This window comes from Meles meles, chromosome 3 (genome assembly GCF_922984935.1).
Source record: "Meles meles chromosome 3, mMelMel3.1 paternal haplotype, whole genome shotgun sequence".
NCBI lineage: Eukaryota > Metazoa > Chordata > Mammalia > Carnivora > Mustelidae > Meles > Meles meles.
This window is the reverse complement of record NC_060068.1, coordinates 125,117,134-125,144,147: the sequence shown is the minus strand read 5'-3', so window position 1 is coordinate 125,144,147 and position 27,014 is coordinate 125,117,134. Positions and strand designations below refer to the sequence as shown.

At 48.9% G+C, this 27,014-nt stretch overlaps 1 protein-coding gene across 1 annotated transcript in view; it reads right to left on the bottom strand.

The window, feature by feature from the left end:
* SLIT3 (slit guidance ligand 3) overlaps positions 1 to 27,014 on the bottom strand; it is a 597,085-nt gene that overhangs the window by 103,365 nt on the left and 466,706 nt on the right. Inside the window, exons 8-11 of the mRNA XM_045999729.1 lie at positions 26,707 to 26,870; positions 17,484 to 17,625; positions 8,341 to 8,412; positions 3,416 to 3,487 (exon numbers count right to left, since the gene is read on the bottom strand). Coding sequence (XP_045855685.1) covers positions 3,416 to 3,487; positions 8,341 to 8,412; positions 17,484 to 17,625; positions 26,707 to 26,870 — 450 coding nt within the window. The remainder of the gene's footprint in view (positions 1 to 3,415; positions 3,488 to 8,340; positions 8,413 to 17,483; positions 17,626 to 26,706; positions 26,871 to 27,014) is intronic.

Below are 27,014 nucleotides of genomic sequence, written 5' to 3'. Positions count from 1 at the left end.
GGAGGCAAGGAGAAATAGGCTCTATCCTCTTTCACTCCTGGGCAGCCCAGTTCAATGAACCACAACAGGGAGCAGCAGTCCCTCTGTAGCATCTCCCTGAGCGGCTAGTATGACTCACACCTCGGCGATAAATAAGATGTGTAGGAAGCTGGTCGGCCCCCTGTCTTCTTGTCTTCAATGGGTATTGATCAGGCTGAGCCCAGCCTAGAGAACATTTCCTTTTAATATCCCATTGCATCTTAGGAATTCCTGAGTGGAGTTCCTTAATCATCCATCCAGACGGGGCTTTGGGTATCTGGGTCCTATCCCGAGTGGTACAGGGGACTGCTGTGTCAAGGATTGGCTCTCAGGGAAACACGGGAGAGCAAGAACTGTGACCTCCGAGCAATGCCTCTGCACTCCAGCCCCTCTTTAAGCTGCAGGAACCAAGAGACTCTGAATTCTTTTACCCCTCTCTCTGTCACACCTCCAGGGTCCCTCACCCTGTGTCTCCTGTTCATGGTCTCGCCTTCGGAAACTTGGTGGGGGGACAGGGCTTGGGGGAGAATTCTGGCGTCATCCTCTCTGGCCCAGCGCCCAGGGCATCCGGTTGGCCCTCTGCATAGGCGCTGAAGGCCACTGCTGGCCCCCTCCGCTCTCATCCATGGCACAGCCTGCTTCTCTCGGTCCGGAGGAAACTGAGCGGGGGAGGGCTTTTTTCTTTTTGTTTTTTTCCTTTCAATTCCCTCTTGGGCCCTGAAGTACACTGAATGAGTACAATATTCAAATCCCCACTCAGACTTCAAATCCAGGCTGTTCCACGTCTTTGAGGAGACAAAATATTAGGGTGAGGTAATAGTAAATGGGAGCGATAAACCAAACCCCCTGTTTTCCAGACACCACCAGGAAAAAGTGTCTCACTCAGCTGGCGGGTGTGTTTCATTAATGTTTCAACAAATTAATGAGTAAATAAAAGTCAGCATGATGGCTCAGACTCACATTTGTAATTCATATTAACGTCCCACCGCTTGCCGTGCCAAACGCTGTAGCGTCACTGTCTGCTCATCTCAGCTGATGTCAAAGCTTCTGGTGTAGCAGCAGCTGAAGCAAAGCTTCAGGTGGTGGAACTGGGGACTTGGGGCAGGGCATCCTCCTATAACCCATCATACCTCCAGATGGGACAGCTCTAACCTGGCGGGTCAAACCACTCTCCGGCAGACTGGAGAGGGCTGTGGGCTACCCTGGAGCCATCTGGGAGTAGACCCACCTGGCTTTGCTCTCAAATCCTTCCTTGACTGCCTTCTTTCCACCTTTCAGGTCTGAGGGCCCACATCCTTTCCTTGGGAAGCTTCTCCTAAATATTTTAATTATTTTTTTTAACCACCTGTCACCCTGTTTTTATTTCTTCATCACTTTTCTTTAGGTTATGTTCTATTACTTCTGTATTCATTTATTTAAACATTTTTCTGTGCCTCTACCTCTCAGCTCCCTGGAATGTCGGCTCCGTGTGGTGATGTGTGGCTTGCTCATGGCTGAATCTCATGCCTGGAGCTCCTCCCTAGAGCTCAGAGCTGACACGGCCTAGCATAGTATTTGTTTAAATAAATGAATGTGTATGGGCAAGGCTTTCCTGCCTTTTAGCTTGGCCACTCCTGAGTCTGGGCTGGGTGTGTTTCCGTTCCAAGCTCCATGAGACCAAGGGTCTTGTCTATCCAGCTCACTGCCACATTCTATGTGTCTAGCAGGCGTCTACTTGAATGGATGAATGCATACATTAGAGGTGAGGGGCACTTCCCTTATGGTCCCAGTATATTTCAACACTGGCCAGTGAGATGCCAATTTCATGTCTGGCAACCGATTTTGAATTTTTTCCCCCCTGCAGAACCAGAAGCATCTCACAGTCCTCAGATTGTGCCCAAGTTCTAGCAGAGGGAAGCCAGATAAGGGGGATGGGAGGGTTGGGGGGCAGGGATCGGATCCTGGCGGCACACGGAGACTCTCTGTTCCTCTGTGATCTTCAGCACAATAAGCAGACACTAATCTCACATACAATCCTGTCTTTGATATCCCAGCCAGATGTTCTATTCGATAAATGAAACTAATTTACTCTGCAAGCAGCAGGCAACAGCTGAATCAAGAGACTTCCCTGTCCTCAGCCCCTTCCCAGTGGGATGGGGCCAGGTGGGAGAAATGTGTATCTTGTTACCTGCCTACTCATAAATTAAGCAAGCAGGTTGCAGAGAGAAGCGAAGTCTCGACAGCTTGCTTCTGAGCATCCTCACCCCTACTCAGTAGGCGGGTCATCCAATAATACAAATAATATCAACTGATGATACCTTTCTTGGGTCTTAGTGTGTAATTTTCACATATCTGGGGAGGCAGCATGGCACAGGGATTGAAGGCACGGGTTCTGGAGTCGCACTTCTTGGGTTCAAATCCTGCCTCTCCCAGTTGTGGACTTTGGATAATTATACTTATTCAACAAACTATATTTCAGTGTAATTACTATGAGCCAGGTGCCAGAGATTCAGCCAGGATCAAGAGAGATAAAAATTCCTGTTTCTGTGGAGTTTAGATCACCTGATTCCTTCTATAGTAAAAGAAATGAGGATAGAGTCTCTGTTTTAGGTTGTTATGAGCACCAAACCTGCAAGACCCCTGGCACCCCCTAAGGGCTTCATAGGTACTGTCAGTTATTTTAATCATGGTCACCACTGAATGTGGGTTAGGCAGGAAAGATAGCCCCATCCCCATTTTGTCTGACAGGAAAACATACAGTAGACTCAAGTGGTATCCCCTGTGCCACATGACAGGTGAGTCACTGACAGAACCAGGACAAAGCTCCATGCCTTCTTGCCCCCCGTGGGTCTCTGAGTCCCTGGTGGGCGAGGCCGTGGCTCCACCCAGGAGGCTGCCCTAGGATTGCAAAATCCAAGAAAAGAAGGCCTTCTAGGATTGGGGGGGGGGGGGGGATGCTTACTCAGAACAAAGGCCATGAGGTCGGTTTGGAGAAAAAGCCTGAAAATCAGGGGAAGAAAATTAGCTTCTCCCTTGACAAGGTCACACAGATGGGCGAAATGGGTGCACTGGTCATAAACATACATTACCATTCTGTCCCTCCAGCTCCCCAGAGAGCTCTGCTGAGGCACACGGGAGGGAGGGGGAAGTGCGGGTAGAGCAGAAGATGCATTTGAATTAGAAGCCAATAACTGGGAAGGCTGCTGGGCACTTAATCAATAAAAATAATGCATTTGGTTGTAGAAATATTCCCCAAGATCAATTTCCCCTGAAGAAATATTTGTTTCTTTTACCAGGTTGCCACAAGTGTGTAAGGGAACATAAAGCCTTGATAAACACCTCCTGAAATATACGGACACATCCCTCTCGCACTGCCAAACCTCCCCGCCCCCTCGCCGGGACTCTGCTCCCCACTTACAGCGATGTGAGTGATTTCAGACCCTGGAAGGCATCTGGAGCAATGTCCGATATCTGATTCTTGCTGATGTCTCTAAAACACATTAATGGGAGAGTCTAAGAACACAGCTCCAAGGTGTGAAACAGTCATTCCTCGTTCTGAATCAAGCACTTCAGATATTTAAAATGGTGAGAATTAATCAGTTTATTCCTAGTACAAGAGAAAGGGCTTAAAGACCATTCAGTTCAACTGTGTCTCCATGAAATACATACATTTGTTTTGCTCTTTCTTGGCTTTCAGAGAATGCTCACCCACCACATCTTGACTTTGACATCCAGCTTTGTCTGTGTGAGCCCTCCCTTTGTAGGGAAGACCGCACCCGGGCACACCAGGGCCTTGCGGCATTACCAAGCAATTACAGCATAAAGAAGGGCCAAACAAGGGCCAGGGTGCAGGCATGCATCTTCTTCTTGTCGCATGCCTCAGTCAATGCTGATTTCCTTCCCCATGTTGTTCTGAGTCATTTCACCTCCCCAGTGACCTTTCCTTCCTGACCTGAAAAGAGGTTTTGAGCAGTGACTTAAGTCTCTGTCTGGTTCGGCGCACCCTCCGGGTCACATGAGAATCACAAGATTCTTACGGGATGGCTCTGAGATGTGGATCTGTCACTGGCAGGGCATGAGCCTGGGGGGTGGGGGGGGATGCCCAGGGCTGGGATGCCCAGGGCTGGGGGATGGTGGGGATGAACAGGAGGCTACGTGAGGAGTGGCCCTGACCTGGCTCCTTCTCAGAGCCTAGAGGCTGCCCCTTTACTGCAGCCCAGTGACTTCTGAGCCTCCAGGTTCTAGTTCTAGTTAATGGCACCCCACTGAGGCCGAAGACTTCCCCTGAGTCCTTAGCTCGGGTTTGGCCCCTGGGCTCCTGTCATTGGAAGGGGAGCTGCTCCAATTTCCAGAGACGGTGCACCTCTCCAGTTCTTTCCTTTAACAAAATAAATCAAAGGGTCTTTGCTTTTGTGTGGGAGAGAGAGAGCTGGGGTCTTGGAGGGTCAACAAGGAGGAGATGAAGGAGTATGGAGAAGAAAGCACATCTAAGCAGAATCTTAAGTGACTGCCTCTGGCGAGGCCAGACACCCTGCCCCCAGCCTCTGAAACACACTCCCCGGGTCTGTTTCTCCCCTCCTTCTAATAGCCTTCAAAGGACTGTGCAGCCACCTTTCCTAGGCCTCCGCTTCCTTCCCTCCCTGGTTCCAAAGCCAGTAAGTTGAAAGATATTTCACAGGTTAAGGCTTCTTAGGCACAGCTGTCGAGCTTATCCCTTTAGCTGGCAAGATCGCCTCTCACAAATCTGCAGATTGTGCTCACAAACCCGTCAGTTTACACCAGGCTTTTCTCTGGAGCTCCACTTTTGTAGAAGGGTCTTAACAAGCAAATGCCCAGGATTATCCTACCCTTGCTCGCCCTCCGCCTGCCTGCCTCGCAAGGCACGTCAGGCCAGCACGTGGGGTTTGTGCTCCGATCAGCCTGCTGAGCAAGCCTGGGGTTTTGTTTCGTTTTGCTTTTGGGCTCTCTTTTGTCTTCCTGATCATGGGATGTCTCTTCAAGCTCCTTAGACCTCTAGCATGCAGGAAGAAGTTCTGGAACACGGGGGTGGGGAGGAGCCCTCTGCTTTAGCCTCGTTGGGGCCAAGTGGTGCTCAGGCCACTGATGGCCTTTCAGATGTGCTTTTCTCTGTAGCATGGGAGGGATGTCTAGTGGTCTCAGAGATGATGGGGAACGTAAGTGGACAAGTGCTAGTTTAGCTGGGAATTGCCCCTGGTGGTCACTTCATCTTAGTTCTTAGTCCTGCAGAAAGCAAATAGCAGCCTGAAAAGGTGAAGGACCCAGAGCCACAGATGTACACACAGTTGTGCACACAAGTACACACAGCTATGTACTTGGCACCTCAGGTCTCCCCTTGCTTCACAATGACGGATACACTAGGCCGTGGCGCTGGACAGAAGGCAGGCTGGGGAAGGCTGTTGCCGCTCATTGACCTCCACGCTTGACTCCTCCAGATCCATAGCAGGTGGCCCTGAGCTGCCTCCCGGAGTCTGGGTCACTCTTGGTCAGTGGTTCTCAAACATCACTAGGGTGTTTACTAAAGTGAACCCCCAGGGAGTCTGCTCTGGCCAGCAGGGGGAAGGGGGCTGGGAACCTGCATGCGTAGCCCATCTCCCGTGATTCCCATGCACATGGTGCCAGGCTCATCCTTTAGGCCATTGTGCTTTCCAGTCTGGTTGGTCTCAGACATACCCCAGTGCCCCAGGGCTTACAGACTAGGTCGCCAAGAGGCAGTAGACTTTCCAGATGGTTCAGAACCAAGGTGGCAAATTCCCTGCTGGCAAGGCTCAGAGTAGGGGACATAGCTGTGGGACTCTAGCAAGGGCTGGCACCTGTGGAATCCTACTGTACCTAAGAGCATGGAAACGGGAGACAGAAACAAAAGAAGAGGACTTTCTGGCCAAACCACATAGCTGTGGCCCCCGTTAGCCGGCACCACCAGGTAACCAGCCCTGGAAGATCAGGGGCTCCTCTGTAGGGCCTTCTACTCTCCTCTTAAGTGGCTTCCCAACTGTGATACTAGTTTTTACCTGGAAACATTTTTTATACTAAGTTGGCCACAAGAAATAGGAACAAAGTCATCCCTTCCAGGACAATTCTTTTTTTGTTTCGTTTGTTTTGTTATTAGAGGTAAGAGGGGGGTGTGGTTCATGTTTAGTTGAGGGGAAACTTCTGTTAGAGAGAGTGGTCATGTATACCCAGGAGGAATTCACACTTAGGGTTTTAAAATCCATTCTCACCAGGGGCCCTACTTCTCCCAAACCATCCTAATCTAGTTTTGGCTTGTGAAGTTCTGTTACTAAAAGACATTTTTAAGTGGTCCCTCTTCCCCACTGCCATCTCCTTGGGGAAAAAAAGGGCATCATAATAAATATCAGTAGCATCAGAAGTGATCAAAAATTAAATTCCCTTCCTAGATCGTGACTGAGAAGGTCTTATGAATCTTGAATGCACAGATCATGGCAACTCCAATGGGATGAAGAAAGGACAGTAAAACATAGCCAAGCTCTAAATTACCTGGACTTCACAAAAAATTAGAGCAGTAACTTAAATCATGCAAGAGATATAGGTTGGGGCAGTGACTGAACTTGTCATTTTTCACTGAAATTACTATCTGGCTGCATAATCAAGCTAGGCTTTAAAAATGAATTGGGGGGGGTATGGAGTGAGCTGGGGAAGCAGGGAGACCAGGAGATTAATGGCCCAAGGTTTTAAATATTAAGGCCTATATTTATACAGCTCCTCCAGCAAGAATGCTGCCAAGGGGAGGGAAAAAAGTACGTGCTCGGGGCTAGCTCATTATGTTGGTTTCTACTGCTGGAATTGTACCAGGAGAAAATCTTGTTTGGTTTGGATTTCCAGGGAGATGGGAAGTTGCCTTCCCAAGATCGTAGGGTAAAGCCTACCAATGCCACTGTTTCTTGGGGATGTTTATTTTTAACATAAAAGGAGTCAGCAGACACTTAACCTCTTTAATGGAGGCCCTCCTACTCAAGGGAAACCAATGAATCAGCCTCCAGCGGAAGGGCGTGAGATCGGTCGGTGCATATTTCTACCTGCTCTCTCTTCCTCTGTGGGGGCCAGAGAGGGTAAGGACCTGGGATGAAAACAGCATTTTGATTACTGGACTATGATGAATGATTTCACAGCCTGGAAAAGGGAAAGGTGGCTCTCCTTCCCAGATTCTTAATATCTACGCTGGCAATGGCTGGACCATTTCTGAATCCTACTAGGCTCTCTTCCGAGCGCCCTGGTCCGAGTGACTCACAGAGTGGGCCTCAGGGCAGTCCCAGGCTGGGGAACCGTGGCGATGATGACGGTGCCACCATGGGGCGGATGAGGGCCATGATGCCTGATGCTGTCAGTGGCGCCGTGGTAGGGAAGGAGCAGCAGTGTTGTCCCCCAGGTACTGATAGGGTACAGTGGTGGCGGTGATCCTGGACACAGTGGTAACAGGGATGGTGGGGATAATCACAAGCAAGATATATGTGCTTGGAGGATAAGGTAGGGCCCAAGGCTTCTTATTTCACTTAGAAAGACAGAAAGTCCCTACCATGGCCTAAAGGGCTCATAGGGTCTGGCCCCTAATGTACCTACCTTCCACCACAATCCCCACCGCTGTCTCCCTCACCCTTCTGTCCTCCTTGCCACTCTGCAAACCATCGGCATACACTCCCCAGGGATCTTCACTCCCTCTCTCCTGAGAGCTCCTCATTCCCACCCTTCATTTGGGTCACCTGCACGGAGAGGCCTCTGTGGGCCCTTCCTTTGTTTTACTTCCTAGTACTTACGATTTCTAGTATTTGTTTCTTTCCTGTGATCTCCCACTCTGGTATGTAAGCTCCACGAGAGCCGACCTGGCATTAGCGCACACTCTGTCCACAGACCCTGCGGTTCCTGCACGCGGCAGACGCTCACTCTTTGTTAGATGAGTGTCTGAGTGGCTGCGGACATGTTGGTTAGGGCGCTGGGGACCGACATGAGGCCACTGTCCCAGCTTTCCTGACACTCCTACTTCAGGTCCACATCATGAAAGTGAGGACAATCCAAATGGTGGTATGGGTTTCTCAGCCAGCTGAGCTCCACCTCTCACTCAGATAATTTTACTGTGCTCTAGCTGGAGACACCCTGAGTTCTGAGGTGTCTAAATCCGTATACCTCAGCATCTGAAAGCAGCACTCGTGAGCCATACCTCTCCATCTCAGACAGCATTCCAGGTCCGACACTGAACTCTCCAAGAAGAATGTGACACAGGCTGTCTGCTGGGCAGCTTGCCCACGACACAGGACACATCACCCCCCACATGGAAACATCGGCCTCGTCTCCCCCCCAGGGAAAACTCACATTCGCTTCAGCTTCTTGTACTGCGTGAAGGCTCCAGCGGGGATGGATCTGATGGAGTTCTGTTCCAGGCGTCTGAAAAACAGAGCAGAGAAGAGTCAGTTAAACACCCACCTGTCTACAGGGGGTGGCTGAGGGCCTTGAGGACAGGATGGTCTCCCTCATCACCCGGCATCCACGTTGGTTCCAGAACACCAGGCAAAGACCATGTGAAAGCTAGAGACTCATGTTCTGGTGTTTGGAGCACCGGTCCCAGGATCTAATGGGCTTTGGAAAAATTAGAAAAGTAATTGAGGATTCTGGCTCTTGCTTCTTATAAGCCATCTTTGAAGGCAGAGGCCTTCTTCAAAAAAGCTGTAGCACCAGAGTGCTGAAAAAGTCAAAGGGATAAAGGGAAAAAGAGAAATGACCTGTGGGCTAGCAATGCCCATTGGCCAGAGAAGTGTGTCACCTTTCAGTTAAAGACTCAATCCCCCTGCCACAGGGGGACCAATCAGGAAGAAATGACAACAGCTGCCTTCACTTCTGGTTTCTTAATTAAGGTATAACCGATTTATTAGTTTCAGGAGTACAATATACAGTATATAACAACATTAGATATTTGTTTCTGGGGTTTTTCAATGGGCTATTCTAATGTGCTGGAGAAACGGCCTTCAAGTCTTTAGGCTTCCAGCCTGACAGCCATCAAAATGGCTCCCTGGCACCCTGAGGGCTCTAGAGGCTCCAGCTGGACCACTCCCGACTCCAGGTTGCTGCTAGAATCCACAGCGTTACTACCTTATAGACTTTACTGAAGTGCTTCCTCTCCTAGGACTCCAGAATAAGAAATGCTACAGGCCCAGGGCCCAGAACTCCCTTGAAGGTAAGGAGCCACGGGGAGCAAGTGAGCATCTCAGTGCTTTCCTTTCTCGCCTCTTGGATGACTTCCTGTCACCAAGAACCGGTGTGGTGGGCCACAGGCCTCCCTCTGTTAGAGGGGATGAGGGACGCCCTGGCCTCGGCTAAGGACTCAGCCTCTCCTCGTCCATCTCCCTTTTCTCCAAGGCACGGATATTTTCATCACCTCCTCATCTGGCATGGATGTTCCCTGAACCCTCGGCTGGGAAGACGCCCAAACAAGCGTGTGCAGAGAGGGATGGTTAGAGCAGAAGGAACAGACGGGCGGAAGTGGCTCCCTTGGAGGCTACATCTAGTGGGTGCATTTCTGGCGGGGATGAGCCCATTCATCTTGAAGAGTAATCCCTGCTGCAGAGTCGGGGAGACAGCCGTATTAATTTGTGCCTCTGCGATCTCATCTTCATTGGGGGAAGAGAGTATTTGTTACTGGAACCGCTAATGGAGCAGTTTGCCAGCAATTTTCCCATTTCAAACAACATCTCGGCCGCTAATGTGGAATGGTTTGTCAGGCCTACCCATAACACAGACAAATCACTCTCCAGGCCAAAGGAAGGGTTGGGGGCAGGGGGGGGGGGGAAGGGTGGGTGGGAGGAGAGAGGAGCATCAGGACGGATCATTCTTGGCTGCTGGATGAATAGAGTCTACAAATGAGACTGCCACGGTCTATTAGGAAAGCCTTTGTGGCCTGCCGGAGGGGGCGGGGAGCATATTCTGCTGGGCACATGGGCACAGGCTGGCTGGATGGCGGCCCGGCTGGCTCCCGGTAAGGTACAAGAGCAAGCCATCAGGTCTCAGAGTCTGGGAGCTCCCGGATCCAGCCACCCATGGAGGCAGCAGACTCAGGGCCAGCTGCCTTGACTGAGAAGTTCCAAGGACATTCTTGTTTTCCAGCCGAGCAGGGTTCAGCAGGGATCTTGCAGCCAAGGCAGCGGTTCCATGGGTCTCTGAGACTACCAGTCAGGCGGAAAATGCTCTCCGGGAATCCTGTGATTCACCTGCCACTTCGGCAAGGGATCGTGGCTGGAGGATGCCTTTGGGCAGAGCCACTGTCGGTAACGAGGCAACCCTCTCAGCTTTTGCAAGAGGACCCACTGCTCCCAGCCACAGGCCAGGAGCCCAGGAGAGTCAGGTCAGTGCCATGTGCGAGGTCAGCCAGCTCTCTGTGCAATTCATAATCAGTTAACCTCCACTTTACTGATGGGCGTAAGGGCCAAGGGAGGGATGAATCAGTGAGCACCATGTGGTACCTGTCCCCAAGGAGCTTAATCATCCGGGGCCAGCAACAGCCCAAGACGGTCCATCAGAGAAGCAAGTTCCATGGCTCACAGGACAAACAGGAAGAACTGCCATTCATGAGGCCACGTTGATTTGTGTCTGTTATCTCTTTTAATCCTTCCATTTATGAGGCAAGCTGTGGTGGCCTCCTTTTGTGGATGCAGAAAATAAAACCTAGAGGGATCAAATAGCCTGTCCAGAGCGAGAGAGCTAACAAGAGGTAGGACTGACATCTGTTTCTACAAATTGGACACACCGCCTTTCTTTCTGAAAACAGAGAAACTGAGGCCTACAGACCAAAGTGACTTCCCCAGAGTGACAGAGGCATTTGGGAAGGTAAGACCCCAGTGCTGATGCTGAGACATCAGGCAGCCTCTGCAGAGGTCGGTGTTTTGTACAAAGGCTGTAGGAGTCGAGGGAGACACAGTACAGATGCGAATATATATAAATATGCAAATAGAGAGCAAAGGTGTGGTTTTGAACAAAGAACACCAATCTCCGCAGGGAGGGTTCTGTGCATCTTGTACTCGGCAGACGTGCACACCCCAGGGATGGTATTTGTCTCTGTAGTCTCTCTACAGCTTATGCTGCTGTGGGTCCTGGTTAGACACCGGAGCCCTTATGGAGGGCCAAGGCCATGGCGAATGCCACGATGTGGGGGTTAACCTTGTCCCAGGGGGAATCAGAGTTTGGGGTGGGGTGTAGTTGTGAATAGTCAGTTTCTTCAAATGCCAAATAAAGATGAGGGTAGCGAAAGCGACAATAGTAAGAGCTAATGGCTGTCAGGTGCTTGTAAGTCAGGCATTTGGCTATGCGTTTTACATGCTTTATCTTGATATTTACACCTCTCTGAGGCAAATCCTAGTCATTATCATCATCCCCACTTTAAATGTGAGAAAATGGAGGCTCAGAGATGTTAAGTCACTTGTCCAAATTCACACAGCCAGGAAGAACAATATAGCTGGGATGAAACTTTAACTCTTCATCCCATTCAACAACCTGAACTCCATCACCGAGCTTTGCCAAATCCCTTTTGGAGCAGAGGCACCTCTATTTCTAGTCATTGCCAGCTCATCCTCAGGGAAACAGCCCCTTTGTCAGGAGTAAGCCCACAGTGCCATGTGCACACACAAAGTTTCCACGCAGTAGATAGCTCCTGGTGGGTTTGGTATAGCCTAGAACAAGCATGCAAAGATTCCCAGTGACAAAAATTCGGAGTGAAGGATGAAAAGCAGCATTAGCATCAGCAAAAACTGTCACATTTAGAGAGGTGTCTGAAGCCTACAGCTGTTTCAGGTCTCTCTTAAACGGCACATGTGTCTTTCTTTGTCTGGCAAACATTCTTCAGGCTGCAAACTGATTTAATAGAACTAGCATAAAAACAAACATACAAATCAAACATCTGAACATATTCCGGCACCAGTAAACACAATGGGAACATCTGATGGGGATTTCAGCCATTTGCGCTCTGTATTGATTTGCCCTAGTTTCTCGGTGCTTCCTTAATGATCTGTCATTTGCAAACATGCGACTGAACACCATATATTTCTAGCAGCACAGAAGTCAACATGATGCCAGAGAGACTGGCAGGGGCACGGCAGTGCCAGGTCATGGCCACGAGTCACCTGATGGAGCAGTTCTGGAGCAGGGTTCGAGTGCTGGTGGCGGTGATGGCTGAGGGGACAAGAAGGACAAACATCTATCATCTCCTGAGGATCAGCTTATACGTTAGACACTGTGCTCTTTGCATGCTGGCTCATTTCATTCCTTCAACAATCCGATAAAGCAAGTATCATTATTAGTGTAATAACAACAAAGACGCGGCTGCAGGCACATGTGACATGAGTCATTCGTAACCTGCTCTGCACAACACCTGGCATTTGCCTACAGAAAGCAGAGGAACAGGCACAGAGCCAGGGCTGCTCCTCTGATTCTATGCATATGCCCAGATGCCTCTCCCAGAGAATTTTTTTTTATCACTTCAGGAAAAAAAAGAAAGAAAAATAGCATGGGGAACTTGAGACTATAAACCATTCTACAATGGCATACATGTGACCCGGTGAATAGGTTTTCTATTTAGGTTCCAGTCAATGTCTTCCAAACATTGTGCTAATTTTCTGCACAACGGTGCTATTTAATCCTCATAGAAAATCTCTAGTAGGTCTGATGAACCCCACTGTGCAAAGGGAGGAGCTGACTGAAGCAGGAGATGTTAAGAAAGGTGCCCTAGGTAAGAGGCAAAACTGGGAATTAAACCGTGGACTATTTATCTCAAGGCTCTGTTCCTAATTATTCTGTGCTTCCTCGGCTTCCCCTGTATACCACTGCCCCATCCCACCCCATCTCCCCTCCTTCCACGTGGCAGTCCCTCAGAAACCTGGTGCTCTTAGAACGTTTAAGAATCCCAGATGGTGATGGCTTCCAGAACCCTCCAGTCCTTTTGTTCTGTTGGCTGCTTTTCCACCACCCCCCACTCTCTCTTTTTAGAATCCCCTGGTGACCAGTATAATGGTAGAATATTTGCTTGTGTTAAGCAGATAAGCCACTGTTTATCTCTTCACCCTAGATAAACAGTGGGGTTGAGGTGAGATGAGGTGCAAAGTGGAGCTACTTTACCCCAGGCGCTTTCGCTTATGACTTGCCAGTAAGCCCATCCACGGCCTTTCTCCATCAACTGAACTGAGCTGCTAGAGCAGAGGGCATGAGACACACTGGATAGCGCTGTGGTTTGAGGGGGACAGAGCAAAGCGGAAGAAGATGGAACACAGATTAAGATGAAGCTCTAGCTACAGAAGGTTCTCTTGAGCCTTGAGAAGGACCGTGGAGGGAAGACAGAAGACCGCAGAAGAGAGAAGGTGTGAGCCTCTGGCTCTTCCCAGAATCTATCCCAGCTAGAAGCTAGAGCTGGTTGAGAGAAATGACAGGGAGCGGCGAGAACGGTGCTGTTGGTGGTAGCTCAGTTTCGAGGAAGATCTGCAGGGAGCTGCCTCACTGTGGGTTCCCGGGAAGAAAGCTATTTTTAGAGGAATTGGCTCTGCCATGCGGGGAGACCAGCACAGTTCTCTGAGCTGCTTCGGCTTTGAAAAAAAATTCTAAGAGTTCGCCAGATTGTTTTGCATGAGAGATAGCTCTTCCTCCCTGTAAATGCTGGGGAGCGCAGAACCCCTCCCGCGGTGTTAGAGCACCACTGCTGGCGAAGGGTTTGTGCATAGGGCCTGGAGCGCCTGAAAGGGTGCCCAGCATCCCTAAGGAGAGAGGGAAAGTCTGCACTGTATGCGTGCCATGGACAAGAGGCAGAATTCTTGACAGTAAAAAGAAAAAGTCACATTCAGATGTCTTTGGGATGATAAATCAGACACTTCCTATTCATCCTGGGGTGCGTACTGCAGTTTCAACTCTCTGCTCTCTGTCTCATCTTTCAACCTCCCCCATCTGCTGGTCTTCTCTCCCTGCTAAGAGGATGCGTTTCAGCTGATTTCAAGACTTTTGGGCCAACACACAGGTCCCCAGGCACAGGCTTTGTCGCCTTGAAGAATGAGCAGGTTTCTTCCTCAAAGGTCTCTCTTACATGTCACCTCTCCCCACATATTCCGAACCAAAGAATCTTGCCTCGTCTGCTTTAATGTCTCAGCTTCATTTCATCGCAGAAGGAGAAATCCTGGGCAATCTGTCTGGTGGGCCATGGGTGCTCAGGAAGCAGGGGCAGCTATTTCCATGTCTGCATACATTTGCATGAAGATGAGCCACTGCCCGGCTCCATTCCTAATGCAAGTGGCTAGCCTGGTTCTTGAACCTCTTCTCTCACCCAAAACCTTCAAAAGCCTGACGTAGCGTTACGGAAGGTTTGCGCATGCAGGTAGCTCCAGTGCGGATGATGTGGTCCAACCCTCCTCACTGAGCCTAATACAAGTGGAAGTGGTAGTAGTTAAACAGAAGTGGTAGTAGTACTAGTACTAGTAGTCATAGTACTAGTACTAGTAGTCATACTACTAGTAGTACTAGTATTAGCAGTAGTAAAATACCAATAGTCCTGGCTAACAGAGTCTATCCTATGTGTTAGACACAATGCTAAGCATTTGGCTGCACACTTTCACAAGAACTGTTAAGAAGGTACCATTGGACTCTGCATGTTTCAGTTGAGGAAAACAAGACTCAGAAAAGTCATTTAGCAAGAGCTAAAAGGCAGGGCCAGAGCCAGTACGTGGAGCTAGCTCCCTGAATTCACCGTCTACACTCTTAAGAATCCGGTTGCTATTTGTGGCTGTTTTTAGAAGCACTCTGGCTAGGTTGGTTATTCCCATCTTTTAGATCTCACAGGCTAGGTGGTTCCAGACCTTTTACTTTGTCAGTTAAGGTTCCCTGTGTGTTATATATGATACGTATTTATACAGAGGTATATATCGATAATTACATAATAATTACACATGTAATTACACACGTATTCGTCATGGACCTGTGCATCTGCACACAAGCATATGTATTCTGCCTTCAGCGGTCATCATTTCATAAGATAACAGGCATTTTTAAAAACAACAATAACAGAATAAGGGAGCCCAGAAATTTAAAATAAAGGATAGTCCTTTAAATTGACCAGTTTTGCTCAACAGAAAAACATCACATTGTTTTTGTTTTTCTCACTTTACCTCACATCAGGAAAAAGATATCAGTGATCAGAGAGCCTTTCAGAAATCGCTACACTAATTTGTTAATATCCCTTTAAAAATTTGGTGTCCAGGTATGAAGTGAAGAGTCCAGGTATGGCTGGGTCTGCGCAGATCCCAACTCTGATGTGGACATCTGGACTTTCTCTCTCCCGGATACCTGAGCTCTGTGCCTGTGAGGCCCAAGTTGGAGGTGTAAAGATGGGGAGCAGAGAAGGGGCTGATGGGGGTCAAGTTACTGCTTGACTACTAGACTGGCCTCTTTCATCAGGCTGTGGTTTGAGGAAAGATCTATGGCTGTCGAGGAGAAAAGATAAACCTGGCAGATGGAGGGAGAAAGGAACAAAGTGGGGCAGAGAAAGAAAGCAAAGATCTATGGGAATGTGAAATGAGATGAATGTGGGCAAGAATTCTGTCTTCAGCATCTGTCTTGGGAGAGCCAGAGTCTTACCCTAGCATGGATGGAGAGGGAAGCTGGAGGTTCTTATGACAAGGAGCAAAGTGTTAACTGGGTGAAGAGGAAGATGGGGCTGGGAAGGGAGGTGGGAGGATCACAGGTGGGGAGAGGGAGAAAAGGGGGGAATGAATTAGGGGAGGAAGTTGAAGACAAGGGAAACAGTTTGGAAAGGGAAGAGAGTAAGGCCAGGAACAAAAGGAAATGGGAGAAGAAGAGAAGCGAGGGGATGAACAGGAGAGGCATGGGGTCTAAGTGAGCTCCACGGAAGGAAGGGATCTCCAAGGCTACAGCAATAGACCATGAGGAGTGAAGGGAAGCAGCAAAATGTGAAGTGAATTAATTGTTGGTTGTTGCTGAAAGGAAGACTGAAGGTTGAGAGAAGGCCACACAAGGTGTGGGTGTCAGGCCAAAAGGACGCTTGATGGACTAGCTCTTGTCCACAGGAAGAGGTGCAGGCATGAGTTGGGTCCCCCGGGGCTAGGGAAGAAAGTTTTAAAGGGAATTGGGGAAAAGCTGGTAAAACTAAGGAAGAAAGAAGAATCCGAGTCTCACTGTGGTAAATAATCTGTTTCTTCTCATCTCAATCAGGATGAAAGCAGAGTCCATAAAATGCCCCCCTGATCTGGCTCCACATTGCCTCTCTGATCTCATCCTCCAATGCTCTCCCTTGTGTTTACTTCCCTCCAGCGACACTGGCCTTCTGGTACAGCAGGCACATGCCTACCTCTGGACCTTTGCATGTGCTGTGCCCTCGACCTGTAATACTGTTCCTGGACATAGCCACTTTATTTTCTCCTCCCTACTTACTTTGAATCTTTTCCTTGTTTTATTTTTCTCCATAGAAGCTACCCCCTTCGATCATATCCTATAATTTGCTTTGCTTTGGTTATTGTTTATTATCTCACTGTGTTTTTAATAAAGTCACCTGAAAGTGAAGATAGAACATGAACACATTTGTGGTCATTTAATGAGTGATCTTGACATCGGTGTTGACTAACCCTCTACTCGATCCAGAATGAGAAACCGGCTATCATCTAATGCGCAGGGGAAGTGTAGACAGGATTGAGCTATACAGTCAACCAATTTTTAGTGGAACTTTTAGTGGATCCGTGCACACACGTGGACATGCACAATCTTGTCTGTGTTACCTACAGACTGAGTCTAGAGGACAAGAATCTGATTTGAAATGATTAACAGCTCAGTCTCTTGCTCAGTTAATGGCAGCCATGAAATGAGTTCATCACTCGTGTACTTTCTGCCAACACTACCACACTGCACAGAGCACTTGCTCGTGTGCCAAGGACCGAATTAAGGGCTTACGCGCTGTATTTCATTGTTTCCACAATGACCCATGGATGATACTATAATTACCACATTGTTGAAGCTGAGAGAACTAGAGATGAAAGAGAGCAATTATGCTGCCCAAAGCCACACAGCTAGTGGAGGGTAGAGCTAGAACATGATCCCAGGGCGGCTCCAGGGAAGGGACTGGCAAACTCCCACCATAAAGGGCCAGAGAGTACATGTAACGGGCTTGGTGGGCTGTAGGTCACAACTACTCAATCCTGCCTTACGAGGACAGCCACCGACGATGCCTACACAATAGGTGTGGATATGTTCTAAGAAAATTTTATTCACAGAACTCAGTGGTCGGCATATTTGGGCCACTAGGCAGTTTGCTGACTGCGTTCTGGAAACTACCACACCTGGGAGAGCCTGGAAGGATAGCAAAGAGATTCCTGAGTGTTCTTCATAGTTAGCTCTAACAGGCCATCGTGCTGCCAGACCACCGGGGGACTGGCTGAGACAGAGAGGTAAACTCGCCAGGGACAGAGAGTGGCAGATGGGGCACTTACATTTCGACGATGCCCTCTGGCAAGTTGGCGGGGATCTCAGTCAAGCCCTTCCCTCGACAGTCCACGATGTTATTACTGCAAGTGCAGGCCGAGGGGCAGGAGATGGAGTTGGCATTGCAGGATGGAGGTTCTGAGTGCGGGCCTGTCGGGCAGGAGCAAGCGGTCAGTCACGGCAGGGTCAGGAGCTGCCTGGCCTTCTGTGCCCCTTCACCACTTCCCAGCATTACCTCAAAATTTACCTGAAACACTTTCACCATATCCCCTCAGCTGGGAGACACAGCTGCCACTGGCTAAATATTTAGCCAAGAGGAGAGATTCTGACCTTGAAACCTGCTTCTGGATTGTCCCACCTGCTCTGTCATCCCGTCAGCCTTGTCTTTCAGAGAAAGGGTTGCTCACAGAGTCAATCCCACGTGAAAATATGCCACAGGAATGCAAACAGCATACGCTGGGACGACGCTCTCAGCCCAACATTTGAATGAACACCCACGTTGTTTGGCTTTTATTGGAGGACGGGATGCTGAACACAGACACATTTTCATTCTTTTCTCTAGAGGCTAGAACTCATGACTAAAACCAAGTGGGAGGAAAAAAGGCGTCAGAATTTCATTATTTGGGGCACTGATGTTGTCCAACTGCCAACAGTCACCAGCAGTGACAATATCCAAGGCATTTTCAAACAGCTTGTATGTCCAGAGACCATGCAAATAAAACCTACCTCACTGGAAAAAATGGTAAATAAGTTACTACATATTTTGGAGTTAGTTTTTTGTTTTGCGGTGAGGACTGGTGTTGAGTTTAAAGCAAAGTAGTAAAAACTCATGTACATGGCATCTAAGGCAATTACTTAGAATATCAAATGCAGAGAAGTACATATATTAGCAAACTAACTCAGGGTTCAAACAGTCACAAGCAGTGAATTCAGATGTTTTCAAGACCGAAAAACTTTCATGCTGTCCCTATTTCTTCAAAGTAAGGCAAGAATCTCAAACCTGTGGTTAGTCTCCCAAATGATGACATTGTGGCCCAAAAAGTAAACTCAACCCCAAACCTCCTCAGGAATTTATATCCCACACAGGCTAGATCTAGTCAGCGGGGATGCTGTCAATGTCTTTCCAGACCCCCAGCCCTAAAGCAGAGGGCCATGGGCTAGGTAAGCTCAGACCAATCCTGCAGATCTCCTCGCTGCTTGCACATGGGACTTCCGGCTGGGAGCCCTTAGAAAGAGATGAAACATGAAACACAAAAATGTCGGCAGGGAAAAACTAATTTTGGTGTGGCCTCTGTTCACTGGAGAAGCCAAGTCTGAGAAGCCAGAGAGGGTCTGGCTACAGTGGTTGCATCAGAGGACCAAAGGGGGCCTGTAGCAAATGCCTTTTCAGACACTGAGATTCAAAGTGGAAGGCTCCCTCTCCACGCTCGACAGTCCCTATGCCTGGGGCAGGCCCTTCCACAAGAGCTCAAAGGGATGCCAAAGGCTTGATGTGGAACACTTACCTCACTGGACAGTGTTAACTCAATAACCAAAGATTCTTATTTCCTTTTGCCTCATCTCCTCTCTCTCTCTCTCTCTCACACACACACACATCAAATATTTAAAAATGTCCTCCTAGCAGGGACAGTTGAGAAAATATTCTTGTTAAGGGCACAAGGACTTCAAACTCTCCAGTGTTGCACTAGGGGATTTCATGGAAACCAGAAAAATGCCGGAGAGATGATGACTTATACCGAAGTCCCCAACTGGAACATTCTCTGAGAGAAGGGATACCAACTTAGTTCCAAACTGAAGAAGTTTCCCATTTCTGAGAAAAATGGCAATCCCAGAGAATCAGTCTGTGAGAGCCTCAGATCAGGAACGAGGGTGCTGTGGCCCTGGAGTCCCAATGCCTCAATTTGAATCCTGGTTCTGTAACATCATCCTTATATCCTGTGCCTCAGTTTTCCCCATCTGTGAGATGGGGGAAGATGACAATATTTATTTCATAGCATAGTTTTGTTGTGAAGGTAAAGGAAGTTAATGCATGTAAAAGATTTAGAAGAATGCACAGCACGGAGTCAGAGTTTAGTACTGTTAGTTGTTGTTATCATTACTATTAATGAGTCTGGCTCTACCACTCATGGTCTGCAAGTCATAATGCTCCTCTGAGTTTTTATGCTTTGATCTCAGTGAATAAGGAGTTTGGACTGCATGACTTCTGAAGTCCTTTCTGGATGGGAAGATTCATGACTCCTGGTCTTCAGAGAAAGGGAAGCAGGAGTAAGACACCCAACAGCACCTCTGAGTCCCCGGCTCCACTGCTTTGCAGGTGATCAGGGGGATCTACTGTGGGAAGTGCTCCCTCCCTCTCCCCACACGCAAGAGAGGCTGGGAGTAGCATGGCTTCAGGTGTCAGGGCTTTAGAAGCGCAGATCATGCTCCCCAAAGAAAAATGCCAGGCTTGGCCCTGCACATCCTGGGGCAAAGGGCACCTAACAAAGTCAGGGAGGGTCATCACACCCTGGGCACCTTCCTGCTTGGGCAAGTCAGGGGCTACACGGAAGGCTGAAGTCTGTGCCCTTGAACTTCCATCCACTGAGGCAGAGGGTATCAGATGGTTGTCCATCTTTTGATCTGTAAAAATATTACTCGGTTGGGGTGTGTCAGAAAGGGGGGAGAAAGACAGTATAGTCAAAGGCTCGTGTGGGCAACAGGAAGTTCTGAAATGGAGGTTGTTTTTCTTTCTTTCTTTTTTTTTTTTTTTCCAAAATGACCCTTTTGACATCTATGCTGAAATTAAATGTTTAAACCAGACCCAGGTTGTAGTCTGGAATCCCTCTGGGGATGAGCTGGGTCTTTCAGAGGGTGGCTTTCATTCTGCAGACAGCATGTGCTACATTTCAAGGGATGTTGTCAAGGTAAAAAAAAAAAAAAAAAAGCTTTTGAAAAAGATTCCGTAACCAGGTCACTAACAACACCTTTAATTACGAAGAGAGAAACAAAGGTAATTATAGCCTCTGTCGGCATCCTGGGCAGGCAGCTCCCAGCCAGGCATTCACACGTGGTGAGGGTGTTATCCTCTTGTTGAAACGAACATGTCAGGTTTAAGATGGGGTTGAAAGATGGGTTCATTTCCCCTGGAAACCTTCCCCTCTGATCAATGTCTGATGGACTGAGCCTGCTTCCCTTTGAGCCTGGGAGTGCTGTGATGGCAGAAGTCCCTCCCCTTGGCTTTTGGTCTTTGGAGAGACGGCAACTAGCATGTAAATTCTATAAGGGCAGTGACCTGTTCTGTTTCTGCCCTGTTCCAACCCCAGTGCCCAAAATAGGACTGAAACATGAAACAGGAACTCAGTAAACATACCTTGGGTGAGTGAAAGGATGAACACATGGATAAAATTGGTCTAAAAGCCTGGCAGAATGGGGGCTGAATGTCACCAAGCTATGTGGGGGTGGGGAGCAAGCAATCCTTCTAGAAGGGTCCTGAGATGAGGTCGCCTGAGTTCTGAGGGCCCTGGGCTCTGATTGATAGGCTCTGCTGTGTGGAGGGACGGAGTAGCTATTAGGTGGATGGGACTTTCATGCCTGAAGTTCAGGTCTTTCTACCACAGCTCAGTGCCAGCCAAGGCCAACTGTCCAGTCCCCTGGGGCTCCCTCTGAGCCTTGCTCACCTGCACAGGTAAGAGTGTCCTAGGTTTCCCTTAGTTCTGTCAGCAAATCCCTCCCTCCCAGCCTCTCCTGTCCACATGCGATGGGGTTGATGCAGGTGACTGTGGATTCCCAGGGGGACAAAGTGACGAAACACCCACCTTTCTTCTGAGAAATTCTAGGAGTACTGTACAAGCTGGGAAGCAGAGAGGAATGAGAACAGAGTGTTTTGATCAGGGTGGAAAGAGTCTCCACCTGTCTTTGAAGGGAGGGGCTGATCCTGGCCGGTGTCTGCCTGCACACACAGGCCTGTTCCAGTTGTAGGAACATGTGCATACACCGCCCACGAACGTTCACGGTCCCGAGCAAGCCTGCCTGCTGCTACCACCTTCTCCTCTTCCTTGCCAAGAAAGCAGCTTAAATCAGAGCGTAGTGATTCACTAGCACACAGAACCCCTGTAATCCATGCTCTGAGATGTTTCGTGAGGAACTTGGGAGAGCGCATGAACTTGCTCTTTGTTTTTAAATGGGTGCCCAAGCTATCTGCCCTGAGCACTCTTTCTGTGGGATGAAAATGTTGCTGCCCTGAGGTAGAAGGAAGTTCTCATCCAGAACAGGGAGACGGGGAGATGGGCCAAGTACCTGTCTGCCCTCAGGGCTTGTGTCCCCTTTCTGAATCACTACCTGGAATTTCAATGTGGAACCAGAGCCACCTTGGTGCCACACAAGGAGCAAACAGAGACGTTCCGGCTTCTGGTGTCTCCTGACTCCTCAGACCATGGTCTTGATGTCTTGAGGGAGGGCAGGGCAGAATGTGGGGCAACCAGATGCTGGTCCTTCCCTGCTCTTCCCTGATCGCCATCACCAGGCTGCTGCTTCCCGGTGCGGGGAGGGGCCCACAATGAGCACGAGGGCAGGAATGTGTCCCCGGCTAGTCCTGTCATGGGGAAGTGCCTGTGACAGCTGGCATGGACAGCGATCATGTCATCCTGTCTCTGCTGACTGCACCACACCCCCTCCCATCTGAGAGAGAAGGAGGAGGAGTGATGACTGGGGAAACTGGCTCCTGCCGGCTGCCTACTCAACTTTCTTCTTCTACTCGGCATCGTGCCAAAAGGCGAAAGTCCTAACTCATGCCCAAATGAGTGGGGAAAAGGTCACCAAACTTCAGACCTAGAAAAGGCCATGGAAATAGTGAGAAAACCATCCCTTGGAGGAGAGTACTTGCCCAGGGACACAATGGTGGCCAAACTAAGAATGATGTCATTCTCATAATAGCAGCTAGGGCTTAGGGACGGTTTCCTATGTGCCCCATATTTCACCCAGTGCTTTGCGGGCATGATCTCACTGGGTTCTCACAAAATCTGTGATACAGGTTCTAATATTATTCTTATTATTTCCATTATACCGATGAGGAAAGGGAAGAATAGGGAGGTCAGGTAAACTGTTCAAGATCATGGAGCCGGTGAATGACAAAGTTCTAAAATTTGGTCCGGTGCTCTTTGTACCGCCTCTTCTACCAAAAGGACATCCAACGCTTCTCTTTATTGCCATGATATTGAAAACCGTAAGAGCCTGGCAATCTCAGGAGGTAGGAAGAGGAGACTCGGGCCAAGACACAGACTGTGAAAGCTGTGCTGGAGATGGCGGGACACTCTTGTTAGAGCTGTGTTTATTCCTTTCTGTCTTTAAAGGGACTCCCACTCAGCAGAGGGCACAGAACTGAAAAATCCAATGGCCTCGTGAGCATGTGGAAATAAATTAATTCCCACATTCAAATTAAGCATCCCTGTTGGCCTCTGGCCTTTCAAAAGCCAACAACAGACTGCAATGACAATGGGGCTTGAGCAATTACGATGAGAATATAAATGAATGTGATTTAAATACCAGAGGCATGATAATTTTAGGAATGGCTAAATAAACCTAATAATCTCATTCTTGCAATGTCCAATTATGGTGTTTTAATTAAAACCTCCTAAGGAGATGGGCGGCTAGTCATGGCTTACCTTAATTATCTTTATACTTAGTAACTAGTCCCAAATTAAAAAAAAAAAAAGAAGGGGAAAGTGCTTGTTTCCAGGGAGATATGCCTATTTCATTTTTAATAATAAATGAGGAAGGATTTCTTGAGAGGCTTTTAAGAGCAAGTATCGTTCTAGGGATTGGGGCACGTGAAAAATGTCTGACGTGAGCCTTTCGTACTAGAAGACAAGACTGACCTTCAGGAAAGAGTATCTCACACTCAAAGACTACGTGCAGGTAAGTGTGAAAAAGGTGGACAAACCAATGAATACATAGATGTCTAAAGGAAAGAGATAAGGGGTCAAATATTTAACTAATGTCCTTGAATTACAAATTGTGACCAGTAGAAACTTTTTCAGATTAAGGCACCAGAAAACTGATGCATGGAAGATAAATCCTAGAGCTTAAACCCCAACATAAACCCTTTAGGTAAGGATGGGCTAAAACCCAGAACTTGGAACGCTCATGAGTCCAGTAATGGCCAAAGTAGAACCTTTTCTCTGGCCTGTTCTTATGAACTCAATAAAGTCCCAGTCCCACTCAGGCATCAAGCAGCAGGGACCACAGCCTCTTCTAGTCCTAGGGCCCTGACCCTCCTCTTAACAGCAAGAAAAGTTCACAGAGGAATCCTCGCAGCAGTGACTGGAGGAAACCAAGCAGTCCAACTGTATACCTGAGAAAATGTTAATAAACAATAAAATATAGTCTCCCACCCTTTGAAAAATTCCTAGACGTCTCCTTAGAGGAAGAAATAAATACCTTCCATCAGAAGGGTAGGTTGACAGAGGAGATGAATTTGGCCAAAGTGCCCTGCTAGCCAATTTCTGGGTTAGCTGGCATGATAAGGCGCCCGCTGCCAGCAATCCTGGCGAGAAGAGGCCTGGCTCCAGTCGGCTGGATTTCATTCACAGGGAGATAGCAGGGACTTGAACAGGCAGCGCCTGCCCAAGCTGAGCAAGATAAAGCTCTTTCCTATCTCTGGAGTCATGTGTTGAGTGAATTAAGGGCCCTGGAGGTTTTCTGACGCTTCCCTGACAGGGGCCACTGGTGATGAAGCTACACACAGGGATGGCTTAATTGGCGCCCCAGGCCTTCTTCTCTCCCGAGCAGATGACCTCTAGTTTCACCGAGATGCTCTTACTCCTGCCTCTCTCCACAGAAGTCCTCCTCCGGGGAGTCACCGGGGGAAGAGCCTGAACAAGGAACACTCATAGTTTCGCAGTCTACAACCGACGGGGTCAGATTCCTACCAAATGGCCACACGCGGATGCCCTGTGGGCTCCGCCACGGGTGGAGCCTGCACCCTACCGGGTGGGTGTTGGGGTGGGAGACGGTCGGTGCGTGAAGGCAGCCCTCTGCGTTGGCCTCCTGAGTGTGCACACACGGAGTCTTGCTCCGTGCGGCTTCCTTCGCCATCCGCCGAACACAGCCTCACAAACTACCTTTAACAGTTATTAAAGAGGTTGAATCTTCCGGAGGCAGTGTTCCTCCTGCACCCCACCAAGATGGCGGTGCTTCCTTCGTCGGGGACAGTCAATTCAGCCAACCACGACATCTGACTTGGACCCTCGGGGAAGGCAACCCCCTGCGCAGCTGTGTTTTTAACCCATGAGAGCCTGGAGAGCCTCCAAGAATCCCTTCCGCAGAGGGCTCCCCACACTGAATTTCCCACAGTACCTTTCTCCTACGGGTGAGGGGTGCAGGTGAACAGCGCATTCACGTCTTTAGCCTGTGGGTCAGATGCTTAGATCCTCAGAAAACACCTAGCTTCGTCTTACCAAGTGTGAGGGATCACCACAAGCCCTGGGCTTCATAGATATAAACACAGGAGGCGACAGGGTCGCTCATACTGAACCGTTAACCCGCCTGCTAGATCCAGCCTTTCGATAGGGCATGAGCACGTCCAGGACCTGGGAGGGTCAGCCTCTCTCCCTGACCAGGATCCAGGGTTTGGATCCTGATGGTGACAGTGATAGGGAAGCAAGCTGTCCCTCCTTGGTCGGGAAGGTGCTTTCCTGACGAAGTGGTACACGTGTTCGCGCGGAGCGTCAGCCTGGCACCCACCGGTAATGATGTGTTTTCACGTTCTCTCTAATTAGTTTTTCTCGCTAGCTCTTGGATGACTCCTGCACTCTATAATTATTTCTTTCACTGGCACTTATGCCGATATTGTACTCTTTGCCTAATAATTACTGTAATTATAGTCAGTGTATGTGAGTTGGGTGCCCGTGTGATAAACGGTTTTATTGTATGTGTTTGATGGGAAGTGATTTCTAAGTGGGTGTCTATAGGAAATTATTAAGGTGCTGCTCTGAGACATGTTAAAATGTTTTTGGATAATAAATAACTTGATGAAGTAGTAACATGACAAGAGAGAGCAGGAGGGAGCGCGAGATGAAGTTGAATTAAAAAAAAAAAAAATCTTCCGTTGCTGATGCCGCCTAAGAGCAGAAGGGGGCCGGTTTGCACTGCTGGCTGGGTCGGGGCCCTGCAGCACACATGGGGCTCAGGCTGCCTTCAATTCTGAAAACAGCAATGGTCAAGAAATGTCAGGGGGTGCACTTCCTTCCCTCCCACCCCAGTGCTGAGGGCCCTCTCCTTCCTCCTTCCTTTGGGCCGACCCCCTAAGATCAGCCTTCAGAGGCTACTGGGCTCCCGTTTCGGGATTGGGTTCCTGGAAATTGGGGATGCCTCTGTGAGAAACTCAACTGAATACTTTCCGTTTTTGAGGAAATTCAGGGATCAGCTCTCCTTCTTTGCCACCAGAAGAAGAGAACTAGTGGGAATGGAAGGTGTCAATGAGAAGTAAAAACAAATAAGCAAACTTGGAATTGAGGACTCGGTTTAAAAGCCACTACATCCTCTGGGAGGATCTCCGGTTGGTCAGCCACCTCCTGTCCCTGGAGGTCTGCACTGCCTTCCGTCCTGTGCACAGTTCTGTTTCCTGTACTAGACAACCTGTGCTTCTATTACACTTCAGTTACCCACAGATCAAACTCTGCTGTTGGCCCAGCGTATTTTGTGGGTCCACTAAACTCTAAAAATTAAGCTCTACTCACTAGCTCTTACCAAAGTGCTGAGTGTTATGCTAAGGGCTTTCTATGCATTATTTTCATTTAATCCTCCCACCCATCCCTAGAATTACGTACTATGATTTTTCCATTTTGCAGACATGCGGTAATTTGCCAAAGTCACACACTACTAAGGAGCAGAGCTAGGGTTTCCAGCCAAGCAGGCTGACCCCACCACCTCCATTCACGTGTCTCTCAATTTCTATGAGCAATTAGGTAATAGGCAAGTGTTTAGGAAACGCTAAACAATGCACTTAACACATGTTGAGTTTCTCAGCATTGGTGGACTACGAAGCTCAACAGAAAGTGATTCATGACTTCGTTGAGCAGTTTCCTTTACTAGATGACAAGAGCTTCTTTCTCAGGACTCTAGTCAGGGCGTCCCAGAGTCCAAGGGACTGTGCAGTGCTGGGGAACCTAGGAGATTCCATGCCCAGGTCTGGGCTGGGCGCACTCGGGCGTGCATGGGTCCCAGCACAGAGGAGAGAGGGCGGGGCAAACTCACCTGGACACACGTATTCCTTCTTCTGCACATCTGCCACGTTGAAGCCCCTCAGGTGCACAGGAGCCATGCAGAGTGTGAACTGGCCAACTGTCCGCCGCTGTCGCAGCCAATCCGAGAGCCAGGCCAGGTGGCAGTCACAGTACAGGTGGTTGGAGTGGAGGCGTCTGGGAGAGGGAGGGACAGAGGTAAGAAGCTGTCATGGCCTGAAGGGAACATAGCAGGCCAAACCCCCGTGCCCCTTTGCCTGGCGTGATAATCCTCAGGAGCCCCGGGAAGCATTTCCCTCTGCACTTGTGAGTTACCACGGG